General features: G+C 43.2%; 1 protein-coding gene and 1 pseudogene across 1 annotated transcript; one reads left to right on the top strand and one right to left on the bottom strand.

The window, feature by feature from the left end:
* Positions 1-380: 380 nt before the first annotated feature.
* GINS3 (GINS complex subunit 3) lies at positions 381-6336 on the bottom strand. Its single transcript, XM_065920516.1, has 3 exons — positions 5894-6336; positions 2318-2551; positions 381-1932 (listed from the first exon to the last, which is right to left on the bottom strand). The coding sequence occupies exons 1-3, from the start codon at positions 6077-6079 to the stop codon at positions 1702-1704; spliced, it is 651 nt and encodes a 216-aa protein (XP_065776588.1). The 5' UTR covers positions 6080-6336; the 3' UTR covers positions 381-1701.
* A 9776-nt stretch (positions 6337-16112) lies between these two features.
* LOC136162158 (U6 spliceosomal RNA) lies at positions 16113-16213 on the top strand (annotated as a pseudogene).
* The last annotated feature ends 454 nt before the right edge of the window (positions 16214-16667 follow it).

Below are 16667 nucleotides of genomic sequence, written 5' to 3'. Positions count from 1 at the left end.
CCACTCCAGGGGTCGTGGGTTTGGTCCCTGGTCAGGGAACTAGGATCCCACATGCAGAGTGGCATAGCAAAAAACAATGGTAGCAGCCTTAGGATTGGCTTTATAAACAAAGCTGTCTGTGAATTCAAAAATTAAATAGCATGCTTTTCTCACTGACTCTGAATTAATTTGTGGGGTCCGGGCTACATGTGAATGCTGTGACATCAACGGAAGTCCCTCTTCTCTAGAACACAGCCCATCCCTATAGGGAATGTCTCCCATATTTATGAGTATTGTGCAAACAAAAGAGCAGTTGCTAAAACATGGATTTATTTGGGCATTACTGTCAAGTATAATCAAAGATAAAATTCTCTGAGAGCTTTGTCTGATCATCTGTAGTACTCGAGTTCCAGAAATAGCACTTGTACAGACCGTATTCATGTGCAAAGTGGATCATTTATTTAGCACCAAAATAAAACTTTAAAAACATCAGTTCCATCTTAAAACAGGCATTTAAAAAACATTTCTGACATTCTAAGTTTGCATCAAGACATCTGCCCAATCTGGAGACCCAAATTCCACTGCGATTTCCACTGACAAAGGTGATTTTCACCAGCTGTGGGAAGCTGGGAAGGGAGCCATGGCGTGGCAATAACTGTCCTTCAAAAGGTCCAGTGGGTCACAGGGATGCTGTTTCCTACCCTGCTGCGGTTTCTTCCTTGCTCTCCAGGGAAAGAGTTTTGTGGTTGCTTACAGAGACTCTTGGTAACTGGTCAGGAATCCACTATATAATCATATTGCAAAATTTCTTGAAGAGGAAAAAACCATGACCGAGGTCTCTTGCCCACTCACGTCTGCCATGCTAAGCTCCTCAAACAGAGCTCTTAATCAGCAACACTGGAGTCCTGATCTCAATGTAAGAAGGGCTGGTTAACACCCTTTAATAACTACTTTGCAATTCCAAATGACTTTCTGACAGCTTTCCTAGGGAAGGCAAGGAGTAACTGAGGATCTCAGAGGCAAAAACAAGCTCAGTTTAACCACTTCCCATCTAGGCTGACTGTAGAGTTCTTTGAAGTCCAGTGTATGAAGCCCTCATCACAGAAAAGGAAAGCAACGTCTTCTCTTCAGTAAAAGCCAGGCCACTCATCGGCCTTTCCCCTTTTCCTTCCTTATTCCTGGCAACTGTTTTTGGAAACTGGGTAATTCCCCATAGGCAGGTGGCAGGAGACACTTACAAGGAGGGCCAGCATCTCCAGGGGTACTGTCCTTTGTACAACCACAAGGAAAATGAGGCAGTTCAGCTCAAGAGGACGTCTTATGAGCAGGCTGGGAAGGTCCGATTGTACCCATCCTTTGGAGCTGGTGAAACTGGACATCGAAGGCTGTCCAAACTCCCAGACACAAGGAATCCCAGTTCTAACTCTATTGCGATGTATGTGTTAATGATCCTTCTTTATGAAGGACCTTGGCTGTGGGTTCCTGGGTTAAGGAGGCCTAGGCTGTGGGTCAGCAGGTAGGACAGTCCTGAAAGACTCAGAGGGCCAGGGACAACCCCCAGCATGTCATTTCCCCACCAGATCATACCACTCCTGACGCTGCTACAGGGAATAAGCCACAAGATGGGACGTGATTCTGGCCCTTTACAAGGTCAACTTGGCTCCTATCAAGGACGCACGGAGGGATAAGTCTACAGGGAGAAATTCTGTGTTCTTCTGGCCTTCAGTCTTCCATGTCAGTGAATTTTCTCTTCGCGTAGTTCTGAACCAGGTTGGAAGCTGTGAGCTGAGATGCTTGCCCCTTCTCCCAACACTGAAAGTCATTCAGTCCTTTCTGCCCTGTTTGAAACAAGCCTCTCTCCATCTCATCTAGCCGGGCCACAAGTGCCGACGTATCTTCATTGTAAGCGTTCTGGGAGGAATCCATGATGCGGCGGAAACGCCCAACAAACGTCTGAGGAAGAAGTGCCAGAGAGAAATCAGATACTTTTTTTTAAATCCCTGAACACTTAAAAGGCAAGAATCTAGTTTAGGACTCAGTCAGAAGGAGGTCTGAGCCTCCTCTGCCTATCACCTGTGATCAACCATTACCTCTTTCTTATTTCCAGGATTTCCTATTGGTTCCAACTCTTAGCAAGCAAATATGAAGAGCAGCACACAAGTCATAGTTACATGTATATACAATAGGCAAACACAGCCTAACTGTAGGCTGACCTAGAATAACAATATACTGATCACATAAATCATACACTCCCCTGGGTAAAAGTAACATCTGGTAGCCAGCAAGGCTATCTCCTGAGTCATGTGTGATGCCGTAGGTTTTCATGTCAATTACTTGCCTGCAGGAGAGAATGGGAGATGTCGGCATTCTCTGGACTGTCAAAATGCAGGAGCTGGGAGCCGAACCCATAGAAATGTGGTCCCATTTTGTGGAGGTCCACCACGTTGGCATCTGCACTGAACACAGTCCTCCAACCCTCCTGGTAGATCTTGGGAAGTTCCACTGAAAGGATCCGCCGCTTGTTGTCAAAAAGTCCCTTTGCCAGCCACAAAGGGAGTTCAAGCTTTGTGCCCTGTAGCACACAGGATTGTAGGTTTTAAAGACAAGTAACATAGTAAATGCGTTACTATGCACGTGACCTGAGGGAATGAATGAATATCAGTACTGCCTGTTCTCTCTAGGGGAATGACTGCCAAACACAGAAGATGTAGTTATGACTTAAGAAATGAACTGTGTGGGCTGAAGTTTTATGTCATGATGGAATGGAGTCAGAAAAAGGATTTCTATACCAAAAACAGAGTGAAGAACAAAAATGTGACACAAAGGGTAAGTTTTCCTAACTAACGTGTATAAAAACTATCCAACTGCAGATAACAGAAAATAGAAGGATGGAAAAAATGTTATGCAAACAGTAACCAAAAGAAAGAAGCAAAAAAAAAAAAAAAAGAAAGAAGCATTACTAGAGATAAAGAGGGAACTTTGATAATAAAATGGTCATTAAATCTATTAGAAAAATAGAAATATCTGTCTAAATTAACAAAAATAAAAGGAAAAATGGCAAATCTATAATCATCATGGGAGACTTTAACATATCTCTTCAATAAGTGAGAAGGAGCAAACAAAAAAATCAATAACAATACAGACAATCTCAACAAAACAAATAAAAACTTCACCTAATTTACATATAGATTATGTATTGCAGACTATGACTTCACAATATCGAACTTTTCAAGCACATCGCTGTTGTTTAGTTGCTAAGTCATGTTCAACTCTTGTGTGACCCCATGAACTGTAGCCCGCCAGGCTCCTCTGTCCATGGGATTTCCCAGGCAAGAATACTGGAGTGGGTTGCCATTTCCTTCTCCTGGGGATCTTCCTGGCCCAGGAACTGAACCTGAGTCTCCTGCTGTGACACATGGATTTTTTACCGCTGAGCCACAGGGAAGCCCTTTCAAGCACAAATCGAATGGTTATCTTATGCTGCGGTTTAAAGCAAATGCTAACTTTCAAAAAACTGAAATCATTCAGACTATGTTGTTTGGCCACTGTGGAACTAAGACAGAAATCAAAATCCAAACTGTACGTAGCGAAGTCCCCAGATGGTTGGACCTAAGCACCAGTCTTCTCAATAATTCACGAGTCAAAGAATAATTCACAGTGAAAATTAGGAAATCAAATAAAAACTTGTGAAATGTAGTTAAAGCTACAGGAAAAGCACAGCTAAAAATGTAAAAAAGAAAGCTGAAAAATCAATGACCTAGGTACCCATCTCAAAATGTGAATGGATGCAAGAGAACAAAGAAAATTAAGTCCAAAGAAAGTAGAAGGAAAGAACTAATTAAGATAAGAACTAAATGACCTAAAAATGAAGGTACAAATGAGAAAGCTAACAGAGTTATTATTCCTTTCTTTTAAAAGACTGCTACAAGTGATAAACTCCTAGTAAGACTACTTAAGAAAGAGATCATAATTTCTCAATATCAAGAATAAAAAGTGGGACACAGCTATAATTGTACAGATGTTTAAAAGATAGTAAAAGGATATTTTGAACAACACTATACCACTATATTTGAAAATTTAGGTGAAATAGTCAAATTCCTAGGACAAAAAAACCATGTACCAAGAGTAAAACTAGAATAGAAAATCTGATAGCCCTGTGCCTATGAATGAAATGAAATATGTCAGTAAACACCTTCCTACACAAATCTCCCACGCAGAAGAATCCTAAATAGTATATGTAGACATTGCGCCCTCAAAGAAGGGGACCATCACTCCCTTCTCCTTCAGTATAGCTGTACATAATGACTTCCTTCCAGAGAGAACAGTCTGGAAAGGTGGAAAAACATAGTAACTTTACAATGAAGAATCCTGACAAATCCCACATAGCTCAAGTGATCAAGGTTCCTATCAACACAAGTCATGCTGATGGCATATACCCTTGTTAAGATGTGGTAAAAATGGCACTTTACCTCTATTGATCTTCCTCCTCAAAACACAGTCTAATCATGAGAAAACCAACAGACAAATCCCAAATGAGGAATATTCTCAACAAAATACCTGACCAGCACTCCACAAAATTCAAGGTCATTAAAAACAAGAAAAGTCTGATAAACTGTCAAAGCCAAGAGGAGCCTAAGGACACACAATTACTAAATGCAATTTGGTGTCCTGGACGGGAACCTGGAACAGAAAAAGGACATTAAGTAAAAACGAAGGAAATATTAATAAAATATGGATGGTACACCTCTGTTTATCAGTGTGTAAGAGAACCAACTAACTACTCTAATGGAAAGTCAAAAAATAATGTCTAAATGTTTAAAAACTCAAGATAAATTTAAGAACATTAATTAGAAATATGGAGGTGAATTTTGAAGAGACTATGAAAAAAGGAGACATATCCTGTGGAAATGGAAAGGACACAGGGAGAGCAAGGCAGGGCCTCCTATTTTTTCCTATAAATCTTTGGGTATTATCTGGCTTTTTAAACTTTGCATATGTCTCACTTTGAAAAAAATAACTCAAAACAGACCAAACAAAAACGCCCTTCTAAACAAAACTTAGGTTAAATAGAAAAAAAAAAATAAATAAATAACCATCATAGGACTTCCCTGATGGTCTACTGGCTAAGACTCCAAGCTCCCAATGCGGGCCGGGGCAGGTTCCATCCCTGGTCAGGGAACCAGATCCCACATGCCAAAACTAAGGGTTCGCATGTGGCAACTAAGACGCCCACGCAGACAAACAAATAAATATTTTAAAATAAGAACCATTAGAAGTCATGTTCCTGGGACAAACTCGAATTTGAAGTCATGCAGTATTAAGTTCGAATCCCAGCTCCCCACTTACAATAAGACCCTGGCACCCTGGCCAAGTTACCCAACATATCTAGGCTTCAGTTTCTTTATGTGTAATAGCATCTGACTATAGGGTTGTTAAAGGACCAAAGGGGTAATAGGTGCCCGCACTAAAAGCTTTCAGGAAATGGTTGCTCATGCCATCATCATTTCAGGAACGAATACAGCAATTTGCAGCTCCCAGACATCATTTGCTCCTACAGAAGCCAACACTGTTGTGCTTTAAGGCAAAAAATGATCAGAACCCTGGTCAAGCAGTCCGTAGGCGCCAATCCTTAAGCATCAACACACACCGGGTGAAAACACACTGCTGAATTTGGATAGTTTCAAAAACGAAATCCGTGTTGGAGGGAGCCTGACGACCCAGCATAAATTTAGTTTCCGCAGGGGTCGCGAAGGCTGGGGGGTGGGAGTGGGGCGCGCAGCCAACAGGATTCAGCGCGCGGCTCGGCCTCCCTGTAAAACTACAAATCCCAGACGGCATCGCGCCCGGCGACGCGGCGCCCCAAAGCCCGCAAGTCCTACCTGGAGTTGTAGTTTTTCCAGACGGGATAGCTTACCTCAGGGATCGCGTTGTCAGTCTCGGCCCCTCCGCTCCGGTCTAGGAAGAAAGCGCCGAGGCGCGGCATGGAGATCTCCGTGCGCACCGGGAGCTTCTCGTGGGACATCAGAATGTCGTCCAAGGAAAGAAAATTCTCCTCAGAACCCAGCGCACCCGACTCCACCCGGAAATAAGCCTCGGACATGGCGGCGGATTGAGCGCCTCCGTTTCCACTCTCGTGATTCGAGAGACCTCCAGGACTCAAGGATGTAAAGGGAGGAGGCGTCTGAGGCTGATCAGGATTGTGAAGGTTGAGGAGGTCGCTGCGGCAGTCAGGCAGTCAGGATTCAAACTCTTTTCCCGCGCCCGCAGACGGGCCAGACGGGAGCAGTCGATCCAGGCTGGTCTGCCCAGACAGAAGCAATCGACAAAGTCTGCGGATTTGGTTCGGCGCTACCTGGAGGAGGTGGAGCAATACTTGACCTCCTCCCAGAGTGTTTTTTTTTCAGCAGTGTAGTCGGGTGAGAGAACTTTAAATAAAACTGGAGATTGCTTTGAAGCTGGAAAGTGCCTTTGCACTAGATCATGGTCCTTTAAATGTTTATATGAAGTTTAAAACACTTTGCAACACACTTGGGGGCTTCATTGCACCCTCCCTCTCTGACCTGATCTAGTCTGACTTTACATTTTGTCAGTCTCTGTGAATCTCTGTTAATGCTGGTACTTGAAAGAAACATTCCAAACAGAGCAAAACTCTAGCACTAGCCCCAGATAATTATTATGGACTATTTGTGGTATTTGGGAAGATCCCCTGGAGAAGGAAATGGCAACCCACTCCAGTATTCTTGCGTGGAGAATCCCATGGACGGAGGAGCCTGGTAGGCTACCAGTCCACGGGGTCGCAAAGAATCAGACACGACTGAGCGACATCACTTTCATAGATTATAGTGGGAAGAAAGGTTTACACACAGAACACACATGGTTTGCAAAGGTCCTGAGGCTATTTCAGAACCTCCCAGTTCGTCTTAACATCAATTTGCTATCTCTTTTTGTGGCTCTCATTTTAAATCCTTAAAAGAGGAAATCTGATCGGCCCAATTAATCTCTTTCAGGCAGGTCACACTGGTCACAGGTGACCAGCCTCTCTGTGGAGTGGTTGCCTCCATAACCAGGGCCATTACCGGTGCAGGGGGAGAGGGACAGGGAAGAGTCATGTTCTATGGTACCAGACTTGGGGGCGTTACTCAGTCAGGGCTCTGGGTGGTGGCAGAGTGTTGAGAGAGGCACTACAGAACTTATTCATAATGGACATTTTCTGGGGCGACAAGGCTGTGAACAGAGGGTTCATGGGAAAGGAATGTGTATTAATCATGTTTTTATTTTACATTTTATGATGCTTTGACATTTTAGGACCTTGCAGCCCTGGGAGGAACTGTTTGTCTGAGGATGAGCTAATTCCGGGAGTAACAAGCAACTTGCCTTCCATGGACAAAGCAACTGATCCAAAGCCCATATCCCAACCACTTCCTTTATCTAACTCCCACATACCAAGCCAATATTTCCCCTTCCCTAAATCACCCCGGGGCCAAGTAGTGGACAATTAGAGACCAACCTGATTCCAACTATCCAATCCCAAGTTTGCTCAAACTTATCTACTCTACCTCACCTATTTCTTCCCACAGAAACCACCCCAAACTCTGGGTCATCTTCCCCCCTCCCTCCTTCAGCCTCCTGACTGAACCCAGTGCTTCCCCATGTGGCCCTGCATGGCTTGATGTGTGCCCCTTTCTCCTGGGAACTGTGAGTAATGAAACTTCTTTCAGTGGCGTTGACACTCTGTGCAATCGTTCAGTGACTAGTGGAAGTTAAACCCTGGGCATCATCCAAACAAGAGGCAGTGGGAGAGTGGACTGAATAATGGAAAGCTTGGGTGCTATTCTAAGAGATTTAGGCTATTCCGTTGAAAACAGGAGAAAAAGTAAGGCTTTTGAGCAAGTAAGGACATATACTTGGGCTTTAAAAAGCATATCCAGGCAGTGAAGAAGAGAAAGATCAGATGCAGGGAAGCTGTGCTGGGTGTCATAGTGATAAAGAATCCGCCTGCCAATGCAGGAGACATGGGTTCTATCCCAGGGCGGGCTACAGTCCATGGGGCTGCAGAAGAGTCAGACACAGCTGAGCATGCACACACAGTGGGCAGTACCTGGAAAGTAGTTGGATACAGGAAGGAAAGCACAGAGATGGTCAGAGAGAATCCAGTTTTCTAACTTGGTCAGCTAGGTGGATGGAGGTGACGCTGATAGCTCTACAGAGCACAGGCAGTTTGAGGTGACATATGAGTTCGAGTTTGCACTTGTGGAGTCCAGAAGCTGAACAGGCAGGTCTACAGCCCAGTGGAAAAACCAGCCTTGAACTTTTAGTTATCTGTTCAGTATTTTGTGATAGTTACCTAACAGCCTTTTCCTTTACTTTTTTTTTCATCCACACCACTCAGCTTGAGGGATCTTAGTTCACCTACCATACCCTTGAACCCATACCCTTGAACCCATACCCTTGGCAGTGGAAACACAGAGCCCTAACCACTGGACCACCAGGGTTATCTATTTTGCGGTAATTATATGAGAGTCTTTTTTAAAAAATCATATTTTAAATGTTCAGTTTGCTACACTATCTAATACCAAAATAAACAGAGTTACTAGCCAAAACTTCTAATTTCTCTGGTGAAATGGATGTAGGGCACTGGGTATAGTTTGGGGTAGAAATATAAGTTAATTTGTCTAATTGAAGGCATGGAAGGTTATTTGCTGACAAAGATAGTAAGCTATTTTTTACATTGAAACAGTTGAGATGGATGCTTAATGATCTGTCAGTGCCAAAGAAAGGCATTACTTTTGTGCAGAGACCAGAATATTGACTCTAAACCCAAATACTACACTTATTTTGATCCTAAGGTAATAGGCCAGTGTTTAAGATAAAATCAGAATATCTTGTTTTTCTTATTTAATGTCGCGGCTCATCGTGAAACTGCTATTCTTTTTATGTTTTTTCTCTATTTAGTCTGTTTTCTCCTTGAACTAATAAGTGAATAAGTCACAAAAAGTGAAATGAGTGCAAGTTTGAGTTTATGATGCTAGACAGTTGCATTAATTATTTGACAAAAGTGACACCAAGTTTTATCAAGTAGAGATCTGTTTATAGCCTAAATTTTAAGATCCAGGCTTCCCTTGTGGCTCAGCTGGTAAAGAATCTGCCTGCAATGCGGAAAACCTGGATTTGATCCCTGGGTTGGAAAGATCCCCTGGAGAAGGGATAGGCTACCCACTCCAGTATTCTGACCTGGAGAATTCCGTGGACTATATAGTCCACGGGGTCGCAAAGAGTTGGACACGACTGAGTGACTTTCACTTTCACTTTTAAGAGAAGCAAAAGCTTCTGTTTCTTAGTATGTCTATGTACCAGAATTACATTGAACAGAATTTCAGTATACCTATAATATTCAGAGTATAATCAGTATATTTACAATATATGGAATTTCAGTCTTCTGAAAAGTATCTGCTGAATCCCTAAAAAGCAGAGTAATTTTTCTACTGTAATCATTTCAAGATTGGAGAATTGTAGAACTGTGTGACATACACAGACTTTAAAGAAATTTTTTATTTTTGATATGGACCATTTTTAAAGTCTTTCTGAATTTGTTACAATATTGCGTGGGATCTTAGCTCCCCAACCAGGGATCGAACCTGCATGGTCTGCTTTAGAAGTGAAGTCCTAACCACTTGGCTGCCAGGGAAATACCTACACAGATTGTAGATAAAGCAAAACAATGTGCAGCTCTAATTTTTTTTTTCTTAAATATCAGTACTTTCTCTTTTGTATTTCTTTTTAGACTTTTTTTTTCCCCCTGAATACCAATACTTTCTAAATTTCTTCCTTTGAGTTGGGGAGGCTGTGGTGCAAGTAATAGAAATCCAAATCCAGGGTAGTGGGTTGGGGAGGACCTGCGGGGGTGGGTTAAGGAAACCATCCTTCCAGTTGCTGGCTTAGCCAAGACTTACTCCCTCTTACTGGCCCATCAGTGAATGCTGCCTCTGCCTTCATAATATTTCTAGAATGTGACCATTGCTTATCACTCTGGTCCAGGCCATCATCATCTCTTGCCTAGATTGTTCCGTAGCTTCCTATCTAGTCTTGCTTCTGCCAGTGGCTTCCTTGCTGTTCCTTGAAACCCTGGCACACTCATTCATTCCTCAGGGCTTTGCCCTGTCTGTTCCTCTTTCCTAGATCGCCTTTCTCTCATATTTCCACATGGCTGGTCCCATTCAGAGTGTCCTCCAAAGTTACCTTGAATAAATGCAGCTCTAGCCAAGTAACCGAGGCCTTCCCTAGCCATCCTACCTACAATTTTAAACCTCCTCCACGGACACCCAGTATCCCCTCCCTTTCCCCCCTAGCACTGACCACTCAGTAACATCCTGCATGTTTTACTTACTTACCTTGCTCACTGTCACCCTGACTAGAACCTTAGATCAGTGAGGGCAGGGTTCTTTCTGGTGTCTCTTTCACTGGGGTATCCCTGCTGCTTAATGCATGCTGTACTGTGTGTGTGTTAGTCACTCAGTCGTGTCTGACTCTTTGCAACCCCATGGACTGTAACCCGCCAGGCTTCTCTGTCCATGGGAATTCTCCAGGCAAGAATACTGGAGTGGGTTGCCATGCCCCCCTCCAGGGATCTTCCCAACCCAGGGATCAAACCCAGGTCTCCCGCATTGCAGGCAGATTCTTTACCATCTGAGCCACCAGGGTAGGCACTTCCTAAATATTTATTGCTATATATATAAAAATATATATTATCTATATATAAATAAACTTTATTTATAGTAGTGATATTATTTTCCTTTAAAACAAGGGGTCCCAACCTCTGGGATCTAATGTCAGATGACCTGAGGCAGAACTGATGTAATAATAATAGAAATAAAGTGCACAATAAATGTAATATGCTTGAATCATCCCAAAAGCATCCCCACTTTCCATCTTCTCGATCCCCCTCCCCCCAGTCCATGGAAAAGTTGTCTTCCACAAAACTGGTCCCTGATGCCAGAAAGATTGGGGACCACTGTTTTAAAACATGAGAAGAAAATAATGAATCAGTTTTAAATAAAAAATAGTACAAGTGCAGATATCACAGCAGTCATAGAGGGTAGCTGTGAAACATTGAAAACACTGGCTTTAGGTGGTTAAATATACTTTGCCGACGTACAGGTTCAGCCACATCTAACTTTCTACATCCAGGAGCTCCAGTCACTCCAGTGCCGCAATGGAAGCTCATTGACCAGGTTTTGCTCACTTATTAATACACTTGTTAAAGTTTGGTGAATGCTTAAGTAGAGAGTAGATAAGATTTAGGGACTTCCCTGGTGGTCCAGTGGCTAAGATTCAGAGCTCCCATTGCAGGGGGTGTGGGTTAGATCTCTGGTCAGGGACCTAGATCTCACCTACTGAAACTAAGACCTGGAGCAGCCAAATAGATTAAATAAATGCTATTTTTTTTTAACGTAGATAAGATTTTAAATGGCGTGGCATAGTTTCCTACCTATGAGACATGCCTAGCAGCCATTAATGCTCAGTTGGTGTGTTACTCTGGGATCCAACAGGCCTGGGTAGAGCCCAGCTTCCAACACTTTAACTGGCTCTGGACCTTGGGTGAGTTATTTACCAGAAGCTTAGCTCCTGCATCTGTAAAATGGGGATGATATATATGATAGTAACTGAAATGAACAAGCCAGTCTTCAAAGAGCACTTAGTTCAGGGCCTGGACTATAGTAAGGGTTCAATAACTATCCTCCTTATCATCATTGTTCATACACATTTGTTCATCGCTGTAACCTCAGCATCCCAAACAATACTTGGCACATGGCAAGCACTCAATAAAATTTGTTAAGTAACTATCATCATTCATTATTCTCATCATTGATCAAGGCTTGACTACACCTGCTCCCTGCTCCCCCCAATTTAAGTTTCTAAATGTACTTGAAAATGATAAATGATTATTCTTCAAATTTCCCCTGCAAACATTGCTAGAATTTAGCTCTTGTGAGTTCAAGTTCTCAAACTTTTTAAATTTCTAAATTACAGTACTATGTTTGAAACCTTATTATATAAGGTTAATGGATTTAAATCATTGGAGTTCATTTTTACATAATTTAAATGTTCTGTTGGTTGAGCTATTTCTTGAACACAGCTTCAAAACGCCTTCAATGAGATCAAAATAAATTGATGGGCATAATGCGACCTTATGTGTGGGTAGCTCCAATTTTAGATTCTTCCCACCATCTTCAGCAGAAATCGTAAATCCATCTTATGTATTCAGAGACTTTGTCTCTGTGTATGTCACCCTCTTAACTTGGCAAAGGAGCAGATATCACATCATTCTAATAGAGGTAACTCATTTAGTCCAACTTTTCTTTTTCTGTGTTCCCAGCTCCACAAAAATACCCTTTTCTCCCATTCCTTTCTATTTATCTTTTTCTGGTAATTTATTATGTAATTTAATTCATAATCTGAGAGCCAGAGTTTTTCTCAGTCCGAAGGTAGTGGAGTGGGAAGTAAATCCATTAGTCTGAGGGGAATATAGGAGAATGGCTGTCATTTATTCACTAAGAGGTTCAGATGTCGGACTTCCCTGGTGGTGCAGTAGTTAAGAGTCCATCTGCCAAAGCAGGGGACACGGATTCAATCCCTGGTCTGGGGAGATCCCACATACCTCTGGGCAACTAAGGCAGTTGTGCTGCAGCTACTAAAGTTGGCATGCCCTAGAGCCCATGCTTCCCAACAAGGGAAGCCACCTCAATGAGGAGTCTGTGCACCGCAACTAGAGTAGCCCTGCTCACCCCAACGAGAGAAAGCCCATGCACAGCAGCAAAGACCCAACACAGCCCTAAATAAATAAACATTTTTTAAAAAAGATGTTCAGATGCCTATTAGATGCCCTGGGGCTGCCCACATGACTGCACAGACCGATATGAAATGTTCTGGGCTGTTAAGGAAGATGGTGCCTAGTGGAGAAAATAGTAACATAGGTGATAAAAGTGATAGAATCAGTGAACAGTGTTAGTCATCCAGTCGTGTCTGACTCTTAGTGACCCTATGGACTGTAGCCCACCAGGTTCCTCTGTCCATGGGATTCTCCAGGCAAGAATACTGGAGTGGGGTGCCATCTCCAGGGGATCTTCCTGACCCAGGGATCAAACCCAGCTCGCCTGCCTTGCAGGCAGATTTTTTACCGTATGAGCCAGCAGGGAAGACCAACAGAGCCAAGTCCAAAATGTAGAAGTCCAGAAGGACTGGGGGAATTCTGACATGGGCAGAAGAGGGGTTTACAAAGGTTTTACAGAGGAAGGGGTATCAGAAGGGGGCCTTCAAGAGTGAGTAAGACTTTTCCAGCAGGCAAACAAATCCAAGAATGTGTCACCCCAGACTCAAGGATCAACTTCTAGTGAAGATGTGGGATTAGGAGAGCAGGAATAGAGACAAAAACAGAGAACGGACTTGTGGACACAGTGGGAAAAGGAGAGGGTGGGACAGATTGAGGGAATAGCATTGACATATACACACTACTGTGTGTAAAATAGCTAGCTAGTGGGAAGCTGCCTTATAACACAGGGAGCTCAGCTCCGTGCTCTGTGATGATCTAGAGGGGTGGGATGGAGGAGAGGGAAGGCTCCAGAAGGAGGGGATCTATGTATACATACGGCTGATTCGCACTGTTGTACAGCAGAAACACGACACTGGAAATCAATTATACTCCAATTTTAAAAAAAGAAGAAAAAGATGTGGGATTGTGGAAGTTCAGGACCAAGCTTCTCTTCTTCCAAACTTGTCCCTCCTTTTGCCTTGCATATGCTGGTTAATGGCTCTGCCATCTACCTGATGACCTGTATCTTCATATGACAAATAACAGGAAAATCCAGTTCAAACTGGCTTAAGTGACAAGGGATTCTAGACTCCAAAACAGGAGTCTAAGAGTTCATGGTTGATTGGTCCAACAGCTCAAAGATGTCGCTAGAAATCTAACTGTTGCTTTGCTCTGTACATAGCCACATCCAGTTATGGATCATTCCCCTGGGGTCACAAAATGTTTGCCAATTAAGTGTGGTCTGCAGGGTCTTTATTTTTGTCCAAAACAAGGAGATCGTTGGGTCTCAAAAGAGAATTCTGACATTCATCCTCACTGGCAGGTTTAGGTCACATACCCTTGATCCCCAAACTACTGTGAGAGCAATGGAATAAGCTAATTAGTGTAAGTCACTCAAGGCCCTGGAGAAAGAAATGGCAACCCACCCCAGTATTCTTGCCTGGGAAATTCCATGGACAGAGGAGCCTGGCAGGCTACAGTCCATGGGGTCGCAAAGAGTCAGACACAACAGCCCTCTTGCAGGCGCTCATGGCCCACTTTTAAAGCTGGGAGGGGTCAGTTTCCTTAAAGCACACGGGCTGCACAACCAGGGAGATTGAAGGCCAATTTCTGTATGATAATCTAGGCATTTTTAGGGAAGGGGAAGCTGAGGAGTAAAACAAATACCCACCACAATCACTGCCCAATTCAGGACCCTGAGAAGACTATCTTGTATTACTTCTCCTTTCATGTATCTATAGCCAACCTTTCAATAGATTCTGCTGATTCTACCTTTTTTCATTCTTTTGTCTATGAAGTTGCCTTTATTCAATCCCTCATCACTTCTCACCTGTACTCTCAAAAAAATGCTTCGTGACCAGGCTTCCCCTGCCTCTTCTCCCTCCTTCTTCCAAAGTTCCTTTGCACGGCTGTCACAGTGATCTTTCTACCCCAGAGATCTGATCCTGTTACTCCCCTGATTATAATCCAAACAGCTCCCCACTGGTTACAGAATAAATTCTTTTTTAAAAAACTTATTTGGCTATGCCAGGTCTTAGCTGCAGCACATGGGATCGTTCTTTTCTTCAGCTGTGGCATGCAGTATCTTTATTTGTGGTATGTGAGATCTAGTTCCCTGACCAGGGATTGAACCCAGCTCCCTGCATTGGGATCGAGGAGTGTTAGCCACTGGACTACCAGATAAGTCCCTCGGTTATAGAATAAATTTTAAACTCCTTGGTAAGTCATACATGTCTTTCATGATCTGTGTATTAGCTTGCTAAGACAACCACAACAAAATACCACAGACTGAGTGGCTTAAACAGCAGAAAAGTTCTCACCGTACTGGAGGCTGAAAGTCCAAGATCAAGGTGTCATCAGGGTTGGTTTCTCCTGAGGCCTCTCTCCTTGGTTGCAGATGATGTCGTCATATGGCCTTTCCTCTATGCTGGCACATCCCTGGTATTTCTTTCTTATAAGGACACTGGCCATATTGGATTAGGGTCTCTTCCCCCAGCTGGCAGCACTGGTAAAGAATCTGCCTGCCAGAGCAGGAGGCGTCAGAGATGTGGGTTCGATCTCTGGGTCAGGAAGATCCTCTGGAGAAGGGAATGGCAACCCACTCCAGTATTCTTGCCTAGAAAATCCCACGGACAGAGGAGCCTGGTGGGTTCCTCATGTCCAACTCTTTTTGACCCCATGGACTGTAGCCGACCAGGCTCCTCTGTCCATGGAATTTTCCAGGCAAGAATACTGGAGTGGATTGCCATTTCCTTTTCCATGCAATCTTCCCGACCCAGGGATCAAACCCACATCTCCCGTGTCTCCTGCATTGCAGGCAGATTCTTTACCACCAAGTCACTTGGGAAGCCTAATTTGATTAATACCAGGCAGTAATAAGCTGGTTTCCATCTCCATCCTCAGCTAATTGCTCATTGTTACCAAATGATACAGTTTCCAAGAGCGAAGATTAGCTGGAGATGTCTGATTGAACACAACCATACACACCACCCTTCCTGCTTCCTGCCTCACGTTCTTAAGGATCCCTGCTGTAGGTATTTCATGTCTCCACATGAAACCCACAGAAACATAGGAAAGCAATTAAGAGTGCCCCCAGAAGAGCAGATGATACATGAATTCCTATGAGATAGAAAGCAGATGGGATCACATTGATAGAAAAACTAGAGCAAAGAAAAACACAGCTTAAACATGGATAGGGGAAAAAAACTACTACCAAGGAAACTAGAACATTTGGGGGATATTCTAAGCTCAGTCAACAGACACCTGGAGCCGGAGGAGGTGCTGGGGTAAGAGATGGGACATCTGTATGCATGAAACCCAGATCAGCGCTTGCTTCCATAGCACAGAGTAAAACTGGAAGAATATCAGAAAGATTAGCATGGCCCCTGCATAAGGATAAGGTGAACCCGTGAAGGATTACATATTTTTTTATAGTATCACCCCACAGATAACAGGCTAACCACAAAGAAGACAATGTATTTTTACAAAGGGAAGAGCTGATGGTCACCACGCTATGCAAGTGATCAAACCTAACACACTATTGTGGGATAACCTGATAGTATGTGTCTATAGATGTCATGCAGTATAATGTATGCCGAATCACCTATGAAGTATTCTTGCCAAAATATTTATCCTGAATCCTATCAAGCCTCTAGATTCAACTTTACAAGAAATATGGAAGTGAGTGAGGCGGGTTTGAGAAAAAGTAAAACGACATTAAGAGGAAACAAGTAGACAGAATCAGAACATGGAGCCTCCTAAAAGTAAAATAGGGAAACGGGTGCATGGACTGTAAGACAGAAGTTTCTGACCTCAGAAAGAATTAAGATGATGCTTCATAACCTATTCAAGTATACAAAAATCTCCCTAGGAATCTTAAGGG

The sequence above is a fragment of the Muntiacus reevesi genome, chromosome 2, assembly GCF_963930625.1.
Source record: "Muntiacus reevesi chromosome 2, mMunRee1.1, whole genome shotgun sequence".
Classification (NCBI taxonomy): Eukaryota; Metazoa; Chordata; class Mammalia; order Artiodactyla; family Cervidae; genus Muntiacus; species Muntiacus reevesi.
Note: the sequence above shows the minus strand (reverse complement) of the source record. Positions and strands in the feature narration are given on the sequence as shown.

Excerpts from the sequence above, each read along its gene's own strand:
- GINS3 (XM_065920516.1), bottom strand. The coding sequence starts at position 6,079 with ATGTCCGAGGCTTATTTCCGGGTGGAGTCGGGTGCGCTGGGTTCTGAG. Across the intron at positions 2,552-5,893 it reads CTGACAACGCGATCCCTGAG|GGCACAAAGCTTGAACTCCC; the intron begins GTAAGCTATCCC and ends TGTGTGCTACAG. Across the intron at positions 1,933-2,317 it reads TCTCCCATTCTCTCCTGCAG|ACGTTTGTTGGGCGTTTCCG; the intron begins GCAAGTAATTGA and ends CTTCTTCCTCAG.